Source organism: Vombatus ursinus, unplaced genomic scaffold, assembly GCF_900497805.2.
Source record: "Vombatus ursinus unplaced genomic scaffold, bare-nosed wombat genome assembly UNPS02015399.1, whole genome shotgun sequence".
NCBI lineage: Eukaryota > Metazoa > Chordata > Mammalia > Diprotodontia > Vombatidae > Vombatus > Vombatus ursinus.
Window position 1 is genome coordinate 119,894 of NW_020955177.1, and position 18,934 is coordinate 138,827.

Here is an 18,934-nt window from a genome sequence, read left to right on the forward strand (position 1 = left end):
CAGGAGCCAGAAGAAGGAAAAGAAGCAGATAAAGTTGTGGCAGGAGAACTGGTAAAGTGGGAATAAACAGTGACTTTCGGGATAGAGGATCTGAGTTCAAATCCCATTTAATGATGATAAGAGCAGCCAGTAAAATGTTGTTATTCATCCTTCATTTTCCAAGAGGACCAATGACATCACAGGGTGATGTCCTGACTTGCCTGTGAATCGGATTTAAGGGAGGCAGAGCTGCACAAAGCCAGCAGCCTCACTCTCTCCTCCAGTGTCACTGGAGTGCAGTGGCAGGACGAAAGTCAGGAGGACTGGCCATGGCCTGGATGCAGTGGATGACCTGGGCATCCTCAACGTCTGACCAAGCTCTACGGGGGCCACAGCGCCTGCTTCAGCTGGTTTCACGGCCACTGGAACAAACTGTTCTCATCCACTCATTCTACCAGAAGTCTTCACACGCTTGAGGTAGACACTCCCCCAACTCACCGACGGTCCCCCTCAACCTGGGGGACAGTTTATGGCGGTGTGGCCGCTGAGCACGCCACGGCTTCTCAGAGCCACAGGTGAGGGCTGTGTGAAGGGAGACACCAAAGGTGGACAAGCATCCCTGACAAGTCTCAGCAAGCCCCCTCACACCAGTGGCGCCAATCCTCCTGCACACCTCGCACCCCAAGGCTTCTAAAGGACCTTATAAATATTTTCTCATTTCATCCTTCCAATGATCCTGGAAGATGCTATTATTATCCCCATTTTATAGAAGGGGAGCCTGAGGCAGACAGCAGTTAAAACACTTGCCCAGGGTCATACAGCTCGTGTTTGAGGCTGGATTTTAATTGGGACCTTCCTGACCCCAGCTTTGTCTGTGCTACCTTGCGGCTGATTTCTGATGTTCATTACCAGCTGGACCTTGTGCAAGCCACTTAACATTCACGAGCCTCAGTTTTCTCATCTGTATAATGAGAGGGTAGAACGAGATGGACTCTGAGGTGACTTCCAGCTCTAGGCCTAGGTCTTTTGTCTCCAAAGACAAGAAAGAGGACAGGATGCAGGTGACAGGGTCAGATATTTCAACCATGTAAAGGGGTTAGACACATGGGTGGGGAAGCTACGACCTCGAGGCCATACGTGACCCTCTAGGTCCTCAAGTGTGGCCCTTTGACTGAGTCCAAACTTCACAGAACAAATCCCCTTAATAACAGGATTTGTCCTGTCAAACTTGGATTCAGCCAAAAGGTCGCACTCGAGGACCTAGAAGGCCAGCATTAGAGGAAGAGGAGAATAGGAGAGAAAGCAGATGTAACTGGTGATTCAGTGGTCACTAGGGACGAAAGAGAGAGAGAGACAGAGACAGAGACAGAGAGAGAGAGAGAGAGAGCAGTTTCAATAAACCAGATTCTGAGGCATGGAGGACACGGCATGTGGGAAGGAAAAGTAGAGGCGAGCTGGGATGGTGGCTAGATGAAGTGCCTACTAAGTGTGCGGCACTATACTGGGGCCCAGGGTACAAGGATAAAAACAAAACAGTTCCTGCCTACAGGGAGCTTATACTGTGCTTAGGGGAAACAACAAGTACTCAGAGAAGTCAATCCAAAATCCTTCCTTTGCAATCTGGTCTTTGATTTCATCAGAGTTGAGTCAGGAACTCCAGTTGATGCTAATCAGTACATGAGCCCTGCAACTTCAGAATTTTTAGACTCCAGTCATTAGATTGTAAGCTCCTTGAGGGCAGGGCCTGTCTTTTGCCTCTTTTTGTATTGCCAGCACTTAGCGCAGTGCCTGGCACATAGTAGGCACTTAATCAATGCTTGCCGAATTTCTTGAATTAAAGCTGCCTGGTGTGCTGAGAGCTTCCATGATCTGCCCAGAGTCCCCCCAGCCAATGTACGTCAAAGGTAAGACTTGAACTCCGGTCTTTCCGATTCCAAGGTCAGCTCTCTATCCCCTCTGCCATAGTTTCCTTCCAATACCAAGTAAATGTTGGAAGTTCGGTGAGAACTGGGAGAATGAACAAAGGCGTCTTCTTAGAAGTGTCCCTGGCTGAGCTTTGGGGGCATATGGGGCAGATGAGTGAAGAGTCAGAGACAGGACTCCTAGCCTGCAAACCTGGGTGACTGGAAGAATGGAGGTCTCTCTCCATAGAAGCACAAGTGGTTTGGGGGGAAATAGAAACGAGCTTGATTCCATTCCATTCATTCAACAAGCATTTATTAAGCACCTACTATAGGCCAGGCTCTGTGGTAGGCACTGGAGATCCAAAGATAAAAATGAGACCATTCCTGCCTTCAGAGAATTTACGTTCTTCTGGGCGATATGATGCATACCCGGGCTAGTAAATAAAAGATATACACAAAATTAAAATGGTGGGGGTGGGGGTGGGGGTGGAGACACTACTCCAGAAACCAGACCTGTAATTTCATTGGTGTAAGGAACTCCCAGGTGAGAAAACTCCCTCTGCCGATGCAGTCAGCCCCTTCTGTTATAGTCTTTAAAAGTTGCCTTGCGCCTTGAGAGGTTTAAGTGATTTGCCCAGAGTCAACCAAGCCAAGTGAGTGTCACAAAGGGAGAACCAGGTCTTCTTGGCTTTGGGGCCAGCACGCAATTCTCTTGCCTATCTGTGGAATTCAGGAAAGGGGACTTGTAGGGAACGCCCTTGAACTAAGTAAGTCTTGGAGGAAATGGGGGAGAGCATTCTAGGCATGGGACACAGCCTGGTCGAGGCCTCAGAGGTAAGAAGGGAAGGAATGTGCACAGGGGACAAATACTAAATAGGCTTGTTTGGCCAAAAGATAGAGCGTGGGAAGAGGATAGGTCATGTATAATAGTCAGCCTGGGGAAATGCGCTGGGGCCAGATTGGGAAGGGAAACCAACTGGGGCTTGGCTTCTGATTTCACTGACACAGGGAGCGCCCAGTTAAGGAAACTCTTTCTACCAATGCATTAGCCCCGTAGCTGCAGCTTAAATTCTTAGAAAGTTACCAAAGGAAGCTGGTTGGTTTTCTTCCACTCTAGAAGCTTCTCGAGCTGAGCAGCATGGTCAGTCCTATCTGGACGTGTTGAAATGTCTCTGGAACATCTAGGTGGAGTTATCCAGCAGGTGGACATAGATGGAGGCTGCAGCTCAGGAGGGAGACGAGGGCTAGACACAGAGGTCCAAAAGCTATCACCTTCACAGTGATAGCTGAACCACAGACAGCCAGCAAGATCACCAGAAAAGTGAGGGCAAAGAGAGAAAGGGGCAGGACAGAGGACAGGTTAAAGATGAATGATTAAAGCAAGGAGCCATCAAACAGGTGAGAGGAGACCCACAGCAGAGCAGCATCACAAAAACCCAGGACGGGAGGGGCAGAGGAAACAGGAGCACCTACTGTGTGCCACACCCTGGGCAAAACTCTTTATCATTATTACCTCATCTGATCCTCACAACAACCCTGCTGCCACTACCTCTATTTTAGAGATGAGGAAACTGAGGCAGACAGATATTAAGAAACTTGGCCAGGGTCCCACAGATAGGAGTGTCTGAGGCCAGGTCGCTCTGACTCCATCCCGGCACTCACCACCAGCTCCCTCTGGGAGACAAGAGGACAAGGCTGCCAGGAAGGAGAAACCAGTCCCAAAGTGGGTCAGTCAAGGGTGTCAGATGCTGCAGAGGTCAAGAAGGAGGCCTGAGGAGTTAAAGGACCACCCACAGTCACAGCGGGCTTTCGTCAGAGACAAGACTTGAACCAGTTGGTCCTCACTCCAGAAGAGGCTAAAGCCGCTCGCCGCACCAGGCCACGGCGCTCTGGTCACCCCGCGTCGCTAGAAAGAGCAGAGGCAGGGCCAAAGTCAGGACCAATGGATGAAGGCCACAGGAGGCCACGTCTGGCTCAACATTCTGACCAACGAGTCATCCTGAACCAGACGGGCCGAACAACAGAAACCATCCACTCCAGTCTCTACACAGACAAGGAAACCAGGTCCAGAAGCAGTTAAAGGAATCATCAACAGCCACAGATTTAGTATCAGAGGTAAGACTCCAGGCTGGACGCCCATCATGACTGGGAGAAAGAGAAGCTAAAGCAAGGAACTGAGATCCCCCGATAACAGAGTTCTTGGCGGCCTGGGCTGCATTCGGAGAACGTGGTCGCCCAGTGCCCCCTTCTCTGTCCTGCTCAGACCACGTCAAGAACGCTGTGGCCAGCATTAGGGGCCACAGCCGGAGAGCGCCCAGAGCCGGGCCGCCAGGATGCTCAACATCTTTTAGTTCACGCCAATTACGCTCAGGGGATGTCTAACCTGGAGGGACATGATGGGCGACTTCAAATACTTAAGGAGTTGGAAAAAGGGCGAGTCGTGTTCTGCTCGGCCCTAGAGGGAGACTTGGGAGCGGTGGGTGGAAGTTTCCGGGAGGCAGACTGAGGCTAGATGTCAGTGACAGCTTCCAAACGCTCACATTATTCCAGAGTGGGGCTGGCTCAGAAGGCGGTGAGCTTCTCTTCACCAGAAGTCTTCAAATCCAAGTGGGATGATCACCCGTCGTCTTGTTCAGGGGCAGCTTAGCCTCAGTGGCCTCGTGGTTCCCGTCTCAGTCTGAGACTCTGTGGTTCTGGGAAAGCCACAAGGCCTTATCTTTAATGAATTCCTACATAAAAATAACACGGAAAAAGTAGCCCCCCCCAAAAAATAAAAAAGGACTCATTAGGATGAAGCACAATTCAGACCAGGCAGGCAATTATGAAAACAACCGACAACAGACAGCAGAGCAGTAAGAAACCTCGTGGCGTGAGATTAAATCAATGGTAACAAAATAGACCTTTGATAGCTAATAGGATGCTTAAAATCAAACACACCCGAAAGGAGGCCTCTGGGGTCCAGAAACATGTCCTGCTCATATTTTCACCACCATTTTTCTTCTGCACTGAAGAGAGTCTAGACCAGTTACAGGAGCCTAGACACGTAAGCAGAAAAGACCATGAGCTCACCGAGCCCAGCCTCCTCATTGTCCTGAGAAGGAGGCCAAGGCCCAGAGAGATCATGGAGTTTGCCCCTGGTCATACAGGCAGGGAGCAAAAAGGGAGATCTGAACCCACATCCTTCCAGGAATGGATGGAGTCTTCCTGAAGGAGAACGAAAGCATCTTGACGAAAGTGAGGGGCAGCCATGCATCTGATGGAGATTATATCGAGCCTTCCTCAGTAAAACTGGGGGGGAAACAATAGTTCCCTTCCCTTCACCCCTCTCTCGACCCCCAGTCATGGGGCAGTCGGATGGTCCTTAGTCCTGCCCCAAACCCACAGGGTGGCCAGGCCCCACGGGGAAGCCAGGTGGAAAGAGCAACATGGCTACTCATGAGGCCTGGATGGGCCAAGTCACCGATGAGGGTCCTGCTGGTGAGATGGGAGGTCCACCAGGTAGGCCTCGCCATCTTGGCTGCCGCTGCATGCTAAGGTTCTTGGGGCCTCCCCATCTGCCCTCCAGACCCCTGAGCACTGCCATCTGACCTGCTGATTGATGCACCCTAAGCATACCTGGTCTTGCCGTTTGACCTGATGGTGTACCCAATGACCACTCAGACTTTTGTTCCCTTATAGCTGAACCTTCCTACCTGCACAGTCTCCCCCTTTTAGAACAAGAGCTCGGGAGAGCAGGGGCTCACTTTGCTTCCTAACCCCAGCACTTAGCACCGTGCTTGGCACAACGTGTAAAGTGCATATAAATGCTTTTTCGTTCATTCATTAAAAATCATTTGCCATAGCTTCAGAAATTCAATCTATTGCAGTAAAGACAAGAAAGAGAAGTTAAGGGAACAAGCATAGACAGAGACATTAAAATGGCTCTATTTGCAGAAAATATGATGGTATATATTTAGAAAACCCAAGAGATTGAACAAAAAAATATACATTGAGATGACAACTAGCTTCATCAAGACAGCAGGGTGTAAGATAAGCCAAAAATTCATCCGCGTTTCTAGAAAAGATGAATACCACTCAAATTAATTTATAAATTTAATATAACACCAATCCAGATACCAATAGGCATTCTTATAGAAATAAAGTGACAACAAAATTTATGTGGAAAACACATAAGCAGATGAGGACATTAAGGAGCACTGGGGCGGGGGGGTCAGAAGGAAGAGAAAAAGCCTTACCGTGAGAGATTTCACCTCCCCCTACAAAGCTGTCATTGTGAAAGCTATCTATGTTTAGACTAAAGCTGGAAAAATAAATATGGGGGGCAGAAAAGACATTCCAAAAAGAGAATAAAAAGTTTCCAGCAGAGGAGCATTTAACAAATCCTAGATGACATAACATTGTGCACAGGACTCATTATTCGGTAATATTTGTGGAAACTGGACAGCTGTGAAATGATAACTGGGATTAGATCCCCATCTGATGCTATAGATACTAGAATACTTCCAAGTAGATCAGTGGTACAAATATATAAGAAAAGAAAAACATGTTAAAAATTATTACGAGCCAAAATGACACATCTATCATATTTGTGGAGACAAAGGAAACTCTGATCCATTCAGCAAACCATAAATCACTACAGAAAAAATTGATGAATTTGCTTATATAAAAGAGATTTTGACATTCAAAATGTAAAACAAATTGACATAAATTTACAAAAGATGCCATTTCTTAGAGGAAACATAAAAATTGTCATGTTCAAACTCCCCAGTACACAAACAAATGTAATTAAGAACAACCCTAATACACCACCAATTAAACAAAATACAGTTATTCCTTCCACACGGCAACTTTCCCCATTGCAGTTTCAATATATTATGAGTCAGCGTAAGAAATTAAATGGGAATTTTGGGGGAGTTTTACAGAAGCCACAGATGACATGCAAAGGCCAGTAGACAACACACATAAAAGTTTAGAAACTCAGAAATGCATAAAATATATGTATAATATTGTATAATATCAACATATTTTATCTTTTAATACCATAGTAATTCGGACATCTTCTCTAGTACGAAGGGAGGGCCAAAAAATTTTAGACGGATTTTTCCAGCGCCCCTAACCCTTGCGATGTGAAGGGATAACTGTGATATGGAATGTTAAGATCCAATGTTGGTGAAGCTCTGGAGAAACAGGCCACTGTGACACAATCAGAACAGAGCAAAGCCCACAAAGCTATTTGACCCGGGTCTATACCCCAAGGTTGCCAGAAAGGAAATAGAGAAATCCATCGACTTAAGTACAATCACTTTCTTTGCTGCAGCAGCAGAAGGCCAGAAATGACCCATGTTGCCAGTGGCTGGTTCACAGGAGAACAGCCCTAACTATCCGAGTACTAACAACAGAGACTGCCTTCCCAAGCATCACTTCATGGCAACACCAAACCCAGAGGCCTTTTCTCCATCCCCGTCCTTCTTGCCCTCTCTGCAGTCTTTGCCACCGCTGACCCCTTCTCCTCTCGGTGCACTAGCATTTCTCCTGGACAGTCCTTCCTCCCTGGGTTTTCCAAACATTGCTCTCTCCTAGTTCTCTTCCTACCTCTGTGGCTGTTCCTTCCCATTTTCCTTTTCTGCATCATTACACTCGTACCACCCCTGAATTGACAGATCCCAGGTCTGATAGGGGTGATATCCTTAGGTGTGACTCCATGCAAGCTAGGCTGGTTTTTCCTTAAAAGGTATTGATACCATCTTTGTAACCTAACTGTAACTTAAGGTTCAGGTCACTGACAGAGCTTCCTGGTGGCTCAGGTACAAGAAAGCCAGGAAAAGGCAATTCTTCTCACAGGCTTCTGACCAGCAGACCAGAATAGGCAACACCGAGGAAAGAGAAGTCACACCAAATGAATCAATGTTGCATCTTTGCTAAATAGCCATTCCATGCTACAGCTGAGCAAACCTCTTTTGGATCACTGATGGATAGACTACCAGTCTCATTTCATTCCAATCTAGAAACTGAACTATCAGACTGTCGCGAGTGAGCCCTGGCCTACTACCTGGACCATGGCCACAGCCTCCTAACTGATCTCCCTTCCTCCAGGCACTGAATACTCCAATCCATCCTCCAAAGGTGCCAAATCGATCTTCTTCAGACAGAGGTCTGACCACGTCACTCCCCTATTCAAAAGCTCCCGTGGTTCCCCTCTGGCCTCCAGGACGAAATATAAACTATTTGGCCTTTCAAGTCCTTCCTAACCGGGCTGGTCTCTCCAAACTTGGTTTGCCTCACTCCCCTTCAAACACGTTACATTGCCCGGAGGGACCTGCTTGCTGTTCCCAGGTAGGCTTTGTCACTTCCCCCACTGCCACCCAGGACAAGCCTCATCCCTGGTCCACATAAACAGGTCTTCAGATACTTGAAGACAGATCGCATGCTCCCATGCTCCAGCCCGAGTCTCTTCCTAGGCTGGTTGCTTCCCAGCTCCTTCACACAGGTTGCTCTCCTGGGACTGCTCTCATTAATCATTCCTAAAATGTAGCCCTCAGCAGTGAACACTGACCCTGAGATCTAACCCAACCAATGGAGACGGCACTGTGGACATCATTTCCCCCATCCCAGGCACATCTTCCATGTCCTGTACTTGGGAAATCTGATTGTATGGACCCGAGCACAGAACTTTACAAGTATCCATATTAAGTTTGTTCAAGCCAACAATTCTTACAGCACCTTACTGTGCACTGGGTTGAAAAATACAGAAACAGTCTCTGCCCTGAGCCTGATATTCTACTACGGGGAAGGGAAAGGAATGAGGAAAGCTCCACTCAGATCAGGAAAGACAAAATAATCTAAGGAGGAAGAGAGCCCTAAGAACTGCAGGCTAAATACTATTTTCTCTTTATTCTTTTCATAGTTTTTTTCCCTTTTGTTCTGTTTCTTCTTATACAACATGACTAATAAGGAAATATTTTACACGACTGCACATATATAACCTGTATCAAGTCGTTTAGTGTCTCAGCAAGGAGGGAGAAAATTTGGACCTCAAAATTTTATTAAAAATGAATGTTAAAAACTGCTTTTACATGTAATTGGAGTAAATAAGATACCATTTAAAAGAAGGAAAAAAAAAAAAACTTCAGGCCGAGATTAAAAGGCTTTATTTAGGGGGTAACTGCTCATGAGCTTATTTGACAGGTGTGTTGTGTAGACTGGAGAAGGAAGAGACTGGAAGCAGGGAATCCCATTAGCAGATCATTTCAACAGCCATCACTTTTATATGGCAGGCGACAGAGACAGCCTCCAAGGCTTTGACTTGGAAAATGATGGTCCCTTCAATAGAAATAAGGACTTCTGGAGCACTAGGGATAAATAACAAAATAAGTCTATCCAGATCCCCCCTTTCTAGTCCTTCCCCTCAAAATTACACAGTATACTGTCTTTACTTTTGTGTTTCTATGTTGTCTCCCCCCAAATGAATGAAAGCTTCCTGAGGGCGGGAGCTGGTTCCCTTTTATATCTGCATCCCCAGTGCCTGGCACATAGTAGGCCTCCAGTGTTTGTTGGATGAATGAAGAACATGGTGATGATGTATGTAAAGCGAGTTTTCCCACTGAGAGATCCAGACCATACATGTTATAATCCTTTAAACGGCAATGAATACTGAAAAGGGGGGAGTGGTGAGAGAGGCAGGCCTTAACAGCACCTTGCTCTTTCTCCAAGGTCAAAGTCAAGGTAGGCAAACAACAGCCACTCTTCTGATTGGACCACCCCCATACTGCTCAATGAGTGCATGCCGGCTGAAGAGAGTCATGGAAAGGGACCTATACCTGGGTGGGAGTATGCAGGCCAGAAAGAGGCTGAAAAACCGATAGTTAAGAAGAACCCACATACTCACAGGACTCTACCTCACTGTCCAGCGCGGACAGTGTGAATCTCTGCTAAGATCTGAAGGAGGAAGGGGAGATGTGCTACATAATCATAGGTAGCACTTCTACTGCACTGATTTTATAGATGGGGAAACTGAGGCAAACAGAAGCTAAGTGACTTGGCCACAGTCACACAATTAGTAACTGAGGCAGAATTTGAATTCGGTCTCCCTGACGCCAAGCTTCTGCTCTAGCTAAGTATATACAAAGTAAATTCAAAGTAATGGGGGGGGGGGGTTGGAGAGAGAACAGTCACACCTGGGGGACCTGAGGCTATCCACCTACCAGAGGTGATGGACTAAATGGGCACTGTGAAACACACATTTCTGGTCCATATGGGTATCTGGAACAAGGGTTTTCCTTTCTCTTTTTTTCCCCCAGTTGGAGAAGAGGTAGGAGAGAGGGGAAAAAAAAACCCCATCAATACCTAATCACTGAAAAAATCGATTCACAAAACAATAAAATGAAGTGGCCTCATGCAGCTGAAATGAGACTTTCAGGTAACAAGATTCCAAAAAGCGGGCAGCTCTGACCTCTACCAAGGAGAAGGAGATGAAAGATCTTGCTTCCAGCATAGGAAGAGGGCAGGAAATTTTGCAGTAACTTTCAGAATGCATCGTCTGTAGATGCCATTAACAATTACATAAGCACAAAGCAGGGAAAGGGAGAGGAGGGAAGTAGCATTTGTACAGCACTTCCTCGGTGCCAGGTACTGCGCTAAGCACTTAAAAAAAAACTTCATTTTATCCTCACAGCACCCCTGAGAGGTAGGTACTATTAGGAGCCCCATTTTATTATTTCCATTTTACAGTTGTGGAAACTGAGGCAGAGGTTAAGTGACTTGCCAAGGGTCACACAGCTAGTGTGGCCTCAATTTTGAACTCAGGTCTTCCAGACTTCGGGCCCAGTGCTCTCTCCACTGCACCACCAGATAGATGCCTCTGTACAAGTTGTGGTTGTACAGAACCTGTCCTTTGTTCTTGAAGAGGCCCATGACTGCAGGGAAATGACAAGACTTGCAATTGACTTTGATTTGAGTGAGGGAGGGCTGTGCAAGGTCACCAGCCTCACTTTCTCCTCCAGAGCCATCTGGGTCCGGTGACCATCAGTATGGCTGGAGATGGCCCAGGATGCAGTGGGAGACCCTGGCCCTTTTAAGCTAAGGTCTTTTTAGGTTCTTACTTTGAGTGAGGCAACAAGTGAGTCAAGGGATGGCCCTTTTACTAAATAAATAAATAAATAAAATGGGGAGGGGAAGATCCTTAGGGTTGCTGGGCAAAAGAGAAACAGTCACTATTTACATTCACTCTGAGCCAGAAGGGCCCAAAAAATAACCATTAAGTGGTGCTTGGGCAGGGACCTCCTGCTGTCCAATCCATGAGATCCAGAGTGAATTGGGTTTAAGACTTAGTCTTTGAGAAAGAAATCTAACCAGTAACCCCAAAGTAACTAGGCAGCTTTTGGTCATCAAAAGTCACCTTCCTTTGGGCAGAACACCCTCAGGTAACAGAGAGGAGAGAAGAGGACAGGAGAGGAGAGGTGAGGGGAGGGGAGGGGAGGGAAGAGGGACAAGCTGAATTGCCCAACTGGAACCGGTCAGCTGGGTCCCCATTCAGACAGCTCGGACTACTACATCCTTTGTTCATATTTTAACTTGTCGGTTATAATTTTTAATTGTGTTATGATCTGAAGTGCTCTGAGACCAAACATGGATAGAGAGACAGTCTTAGAATTAAGATCTGGATTCAAGTCCTACATCTGACACACTAGCTGAGTGACTCTGAGCAAATGTTAAACTCTGCCTCAAGACACTACAAATTACAGATGAGTTCCCAATCTGCATCAGTGGAGGGACTTTACACATTAAGGAATTCCTTGAGGAAATCATAAGTCCAAATAAGAAAGATCTAAAAAGTATTTAAGATCTCTACTTTTGACTGAGTTCTTTATGCATTAGAACACGAACAATTTTTTGCCTCATCAGAAGTGATGATTGCAACTCCTGCTCTTTACAATTCATCTGAGGCAAACCAGATTTTATTTTAACATTATTTGTATGTATAAATCTCTGCTTTGTTATTTTTAGGCAATATAGTGTTGTTTTCTTACTTGTCCCACAACTTGCTTCATTTTTCAGGTTGAATTCAGACCATTACCATTCACAGTTTTAACTGGTTGTTTTTCACCCATAAAATCCTGTTGCATTATTGTTGGGAAAATCAACACAACACTAACACATAGCCTACAATGATAGTGATAATTCAAACTTAATCTCTGTGAATGAGCACAAAGATGCTCACCCCTTCCTGCCTTCACTACACAGAGGTATGAGGATTCAACTTTTAACTGTTATCTTTTAAAAATACAGGCTTTTTGGTGTAGGGGACAGAGGACCAGCCTTGGAGGACCTGGGTTCAAGTCCTGCCTCTGATACATAATGGTTGTGCAAACATGAGCAAGTCAGCTATGCATTCAGCATCGCAAGCAACTCTCTAAGATTATCTATCACAAAAGAACTACCCCTCCATCAGCAAGAGTTTCAACAGGCATCTCCCACACCCACATAGCAAAAAGCACTCTGCTGAAAGGCGACAGGTGAACCTCTGATATTTGCTCCTTCTTAACCATGGTTACTGGAGGTCAGGGAATAATGTAGATGAACCCTGGATTTATCTAAGTACGTGACTGGCCCACTTAGCTCCAGCTAGCAGCAGGGAGAAATACGCTTGCAACATAAAACATACATAAAATTTCTTCCTTCAGAATACAGCACTTCACATTCAGTATTCTCTACCATTCCCAGTGTCCACAGGCACGGCTCCTCCCTCACCCCCTCCAAACGCAACTCGACGATCCACGACATCCTGCTTCCACTGTTTCTCGTTATTAGAATAGCCCCGGCATACACCTGCATAATCTGTGATTCGCCCAGTCTACTTTCAACAATACCACGTCCTCTACTCTAGTCAGTACTTACCATACTTACTTGTGAATAGTTTCCTCAGTTCAGGCACTGATCATCCTAACTTCTCCCTACTTTTGTGACCAATTGGACTCCTGGGGGGAAAGAACCTTTCCTGTTGATAATACTGAGTCTGGTCTGAAGCTTCACTTCAAGGACTACTGAGTCATTATCTGCATCTTCTGAGATAAAACACTTCAGACAGAAATTTTAAAATGGCAAAACTTGGAGAAAACAACAAAACACACCCACTTTCCTCCCCAAGGTAGAGAGGGGGAGGGGTTGCAGGTGAAGAACGTTGAACACACTCTCAGAAGCGTTCATTTTTGCTTGTCATTTGTTACGAGGGTTCGGTGTGTGGTGTGTGTTGAGAAATTAGTGCAAAAAAGGACATCACTAAAACAAACTCTGTATGTGCAAGGCTGAGGTTGGAAAGGTTTGGGTTATAACTCTATGAGATCATCCAGCTGCTGTCCAAGCCCCTCTCCTGATTTCTTCCTCAATCCTGGCTCCTTATACAAGTATATACCTTGGTTATCTTAATTATGGGAGAGTCTCAACAGAAAGTATGGAATAAGAGAGCCAGATGCCAGAACTTGGGAAACTTTTACCTCAAGGGAATGGGAAACTGAATGAATGAAACAGCATCTATTAAATGCCAAGCACCGTACTAAGCACTGGGGAGATAACTCAGAAAACAAGAGACCCTGCCCTCAACAAGCTTACCTTCCAATGGGGATACTGAGAAAGCACACATAGTGGAGCAGTGACCACAGAGGGGCACCCTGGTTACAGCAGAGGTCAGTGGGGCCAGAGGGGAGCACACTGACCCTTGGAGGCCAGAACAATGCCAGAGTGGATTTGATCATGGTTCCAGAACTGGCAGAGAGGATTCATGCTGGGGGCAGGAAGGAGTCTGGAAAGAAAGGAGGGAAGCGGAGGAAAAGAAAAGGAGGAAAATGAGAAACAGCTCTACTTCTCCACTCGGCTCAGAAGACAGGAGCAGGATCTCCACGTGCCCATTGACCGTGCAAGTAAACAAGGAAGAGGGGAAGTCCCTGGGTTCCTGCTCCCTCAGCAGAGAGCAGGGAGGAGAAATGAAATAAGGCCAAAGGGCACAACTGCAGTGGCCCTACCTACTGCTTTCAGTCAAACTAGGCCACATGCTTCTAGCCACCTGCTCTAATGCTAAGGCCCAAAGCTGTAACTCAATGCCATACCTCCTGCCAACAGCTCTGCCAGGAGGTAATACAAGTAAAAGCACGGTCTGACACACAAGTCAGACTCTGTCAGTCCAGTCCACAGGATCCCTCGGGGACACCCAGCCACATACATCCCAACATTCCGATGCTGGCAGGAGATGCGTGGGGGAGGGGTGAGCTATTCTACGGCTTCCTCCCATTCAAACAGCTAGAAATAATCAATTGTTAACCGAGGAAGACAGAGCTAGGACATCCCGTAACAAGACAAAAACATGTCTATCAGCAGCTGGCAAGGAGCCAGTGGAGAGACTGAAGGTGCGTAAGAGGGAATTACTTCCAGAATAAGGTCTAGAACGTGAGGGAGAAATTTAATCAAGGGCACAGGCAGAGAAGCCTTACCAAAGAGAAGGGAATGTGTGGTACCATGGAAAGGCCAAAGGCTGTCAAAGGACCTGGGGTTGAAACCTGACTCTTATCACTTACTATGTGACCTTGAAAAAGACACATAAACTTTTGGGCCCATGTCCTCAATCATAAAAAGAGAGGGCTGAATCAAGTGATTCCTGCGATCCCTTCCTACCTATACTTAGGAATCTAAAATATCTTCCTGTATGATAAAAAGGGGGAAAAAAGCCAGATGGTGATTCTGAATTTATAGAGAAAATGAGGGAGAACTTGTGGGATTCACCAAAATTTTTAAGAAAACAGCTTGTCACCTGAAATAAACATGGGGACTTGAGCAGACAAAACCACTACGGAAAATTTGGGATCTCTCTCTGAGGTTTCCTTTTACTTAGCGTTCTACTGATTTTAGCTAAGTGTGTGCAATGCCTAAAATCTGTCTGACATTGATGATCTTCAAAAGATTTTACAGTATTAAGGGTTCTCTCCAGTATCAGATGATGTCAAATTCCTACATTCATTATACATTCAAAAGATTTCTAGTATAAACATAAAAACTATACTCCTAAGAGAAGGCTCTCCCCATCCCTTTCATTATTCATCAAACTCTCAAATGTGAACTTTCTGGTGTTTAGTAAGATGTGACCTCTGACTAAAAGACTTTTCACATTCATTACATTCATAAGGCTTCTCTCCATTGTGAACTCTCTGATGTCGAGTAAGGTGTGTCCTCCGAATGAAGGATTTCCCACATTCATCACATTCATAAGGTTTTTCTCCTGTGTGAACTCTTTGATGCACAGTAAGAGCTGTGCTCAAGCAGAAACCCTTCCCACATTCATTACATTCATAAGGTTTCTCACCAGTGTGAACTCTCTGGTGTAGATTAAGAGATGAGCTCTGACAAAAAGCCTTCCCACATTTACTACACTGATAAGGTTTCTCTCCGGTGTGAATTCTCTGGTGTAGATAGAGAGCTGAGCTCTGACAAAAAGCCTTCCCACATTCATTACACTGATAAGGTTTCTCTCCAGTGTGAACTCTCTGGTGCACAATAAGATGTGTCTTTCGGAGGAAGGACTTGCCACATTCTACGCATACATAAGGTTTTTCTCCAGTATGAATCCGCTGGTGTCGGTTAAGTTCTTTTTTCTCAAAGAAGGCTTTCCCACATTCTGTGCATTCATAAGGTTTCTCTCCAGTGTGAACTCTCTCATGTCTAACAAGCTCCTTTATGTGAAAGAAGGCTTTCCTACACTGTGTGCATTGATAAGGTTTGTCTCCCTTATGGATTCGCTGATGTTGAGTAAGGTGTGTGTTCCTGTTAAAGGCCTTCCCACATTCTTTACATATGTAAGGCTTCTCTCCAGTATGAACTCGTTGATGCTGTGTAAGGTCTGTGTTCCGGCGGAAAGCTTTCCCACACTCATTACATTCATAAGGTTTCTCTCCAGTGTGAATCTTTTGATGTCGAGTAAGTCCTTTTTTCTGAAAGAAGGCCTTCCCACATTCATTACACTGAAAAGGTTTCTCTCCAGTATGAACTCTCAGATGTCGAGTAAGATATGTTCTCCAAGTAAAAGACTTCCCACATTCCTTACATTCATAAGGCTTTTCTCCAGAATGAACTCTCTGATGCCCAATTAGAACTGTACTATGTCGAAACGCCTTGCCACACTGATTACATGTATAAGGTTTATCTCCAGTATGAATACTCTGATGTCGAGTAAGGTCTCTCTTCTGAAAGAAAGCCTTCCCACATTCATTACACTCATAAGGTTTCTCTCCTGTATGAATCTTTTGATGTCGAGTAAGTTCTTTGGTCTGGCAGAAAGCCTTGCCACATTCATTGCACTGATAAGGTTTCTCTCTAGTATGAATGTTCTGATGGCGTGTTAAATTTGCCCTCCGGTTAAAGAACTTCCCACATTCACTACATACATAACGTTTCTCTCCAGTATGAATTCTTCTATGCAGATTAAGAGCTGTAGTCAGGCGGAAGGTTTTCCCACATTCATTACATTCGTACGGTCTTTCACCACTATGGATAGTCTGATGTCGAGTAAGGTCTATCTTCCAGCAGAAGGCCTTCCCACAGTCATTACATTCATAAGATTTCTCTCCAGTATGAATTTTCCTATGCTGAGTCAGATGTGTTCCTTGGCTGAAGGCCTTGCCACATTCACTACATTCATGAGATTTTTCCTCATTGCTCTGTTTCCTCTCTAACTGGGGACCACATTCCCAGGTTTGTCTCAACTCGGAGGCACAGGTACCATCCCTTACGAGGTTTTCCTGGCATAACTCATCCAGAGAAATGTCCAGCTTTGGGACTGACTGTTTGATTTCAGGCCTTCTCTCCCAGCCTGAAAGACAGAAAAATGTAAATATTCCATTTCTTCTTGCATTACACTTGGTCCTATCTTCTATCTCCTCCATCAGTAAAGACCATCAAACAATAAAATATACAACATATAATCCCATGTTATTTTTGTATATTATAATAAGCTTTTACACTGATGCTTAAACAAACACAACAAAGTCAAAGACAGAAAGGAAGTTTCACCATTTATCAAAATATTCATACTAGCATTTTTCTGATGGAAGAAAATTGGTAGGTTCTACTGGGGAATGGCTAAGATACATTCCTATAAAAGGATACTACTTCATTTAAAAAATGACACATACAAAGAATTCAGAGAAGCAAGAAAAGACATATGTGAACCATTAGAGCAGGTCTGCACAACTTCCAGCTCTCAGGCTGCTTACAGCACACCAAAGGATTTCATGCGCCCTGAAAAATGTAGAGGAAAACATCCTTTGTTTGCAGAGGAAATCCTATAAGCGCCCCAAGGGCCATAAGCACAAGTTGTACAGGCCTGTGTTAGAAGGAAGTAAGGAGAACAAAATACACAGTAACTAAAAAAATGCAACACCATGTGCAATTTTAATGGCTAAAGATGGCCCAGAGAAGAGTTGAGCACATGTACTTCCCTCCCTTCATTGCAGAGAGGAGAGATTCCAGGAGTGGAATAGTATATACATATATGATATCAAAGGGTAAGAATATTAGTTTTGAACTGCTCTTTTTCCTTCTTTTTTTTTCATCTTATAAGGGAAAGCCTGTTTGGTAGAAGAGTGGGAAGAGGTTTATTCAGAAATAAATATGAAGTAAAAATAAAATGGATTAATAAAAATAAGACAATTGTTTAAACTGTACAAGATTCCTTGAAGGATATAATGGAGAAGAGGTCTTTTTTTTTCAGTTAGAAAACTCATAAATATACATTTATTCAGGAAATACAATTATTAAAGAGTCGGCTACTTGTCAGACGTGTTATGGTGAGGTCTCCTCTCCCATATGCGTTAAAGTAGACGGCTGCTGAAGTCCCTTCCAACTCTGAAATTCTGTGAGTAGCAGAGCAGGCAGAAGAGGGAGACTAACGCTTGTCAAAAGGGCTCACCACTATTGCGGGGGAGATCCAGGGCAAAGACCAAGCTGAGGAGGGATTTTCCGTAAACAGTGAAATGCTCCAGATGCTCACTGTTTCACATGCGTCCATGTCTTCAAGTCCCAGAATGCTAGAGAGACTCCTGGATGAGATCCTTAATCATTTAGGGGTGATTGGCCTAGGGGTGGAGCCAAGATGGCAGAGGGAAAGCAGTGACTTGCTTGAGTTCTCCCCCACACCCCTCCAAATACCTATAAAAAATGGCTCTAAACAAATTCTAAAGCAGCAGAACCCACAAAAAGCAGGGTGAAACAAACTTCCAGCCAAAGACAGCCTGGATGACTGATCAGAAAGGTGTATTGCGCCGGGCGGGGAGAGGAACGCAGTTTGGCGTGGGCGCGCAGGCCTCAGCAAACCTGGAGTAGGCCTCAGAAGACTGAATCACAGGCAGCTGTGGCGGTTTAAAGACTTCTCAACCCATGAATGCCGAAGACAACTTAGAAGGTCAGTGGGAAAGTCTGTTTCTGCAGTGCTGAGAGACAACGGTGGGATTCCAGCCCCATTTTCTGAGCGCGGCCCAGGGCGGCGGCTGCCTCCTGAGCTTCTGGCCCACAGACTGAGGGGGAATTGAGTGGCTGATCAGAGGGGGATTGCAGGGATCTCTCTGCTGCGGCAAGAATCTCTTGCTTGGATCTGGGTCACAGTTCTGGGTGGAGGTCCTGAGGTGAGGAGGAACGCTGGCGTGGGGGAGCTTGTAGTGGCTGTGGAGAGGAAACCCTCCTCACAGTTCCAAGACAGAAAAGAGTGCTCATAGACAAGAGCACAGGGTAGGAAAGGAGTAAACACCTCACCCTTGATCATAGTACCTTGGAAGAACTGAAAATTTACAGGTCCCTAGAAGTATCTCTGAAAACAGCTGCCCAAAACCCCTGAAGCTTGGGATAGTACACTCTCCACACTGGAAACAGACCCCCTACCTTAACAAAGAGTTTATAACTCAAGTAATTGGCTGAGATCATGAGCAAGCAGCGCAAAAAGAGTCAGACTATATCATCCTACTTTGATGACAAAGAAGATCAAAACATACAACCAGAAGACAATGAAGCCAAAGCTCCTA

The 18,934-nt window shown here is 45.4% G+C and overlaps 1 protein-coding gene and 1 long non-coding RNA gene across 3 annotated transcripts; both read right to left on the reverse strand.

The window, feature by feature from the left end:
* Positions 1-2,372: 2,372 nt before the first annotated feature.
* LOC114032138 lies at positions 2,373-5,247 on the reverse strand. Of its 2 annotated transcripts, none has more exons than XR_003567806.1 (3): positions 4,821-5,247; positions 2,968-4,576; positions 2,373-2,603 (listed from the first exon to the last, which is right to left on the reverse strand). It is a non-coding gene; the product is annotated as an uncharacterized LOC114032138 (long non-coding RNA). The 2 variants fall into 2 exon arrangements; XR_003567807.1 differs by having other exon boundaries at positions 2,968-3,789; positions 4,424-5,247.
* Positions 5,248-9,008: 3,761 nt separating this feature from the next.
* Positions 9,009-16,731, reverse strand: LOC114032137 (zinc finger protein OZF-like; the record flags this gene model as incomplete). The annotated part of the gene is made up of 2 exons (XM_027847376.1): positions 9,009-9,203; positions 15,229-16,731. Coding segments are annotated over 2 exons (1,589 nt in total), but the record flags the coding sequence as incomplete, so codon positions are not given.
* Positions 16,732-18,934: the final 2,203 nt, after the last annotated feature.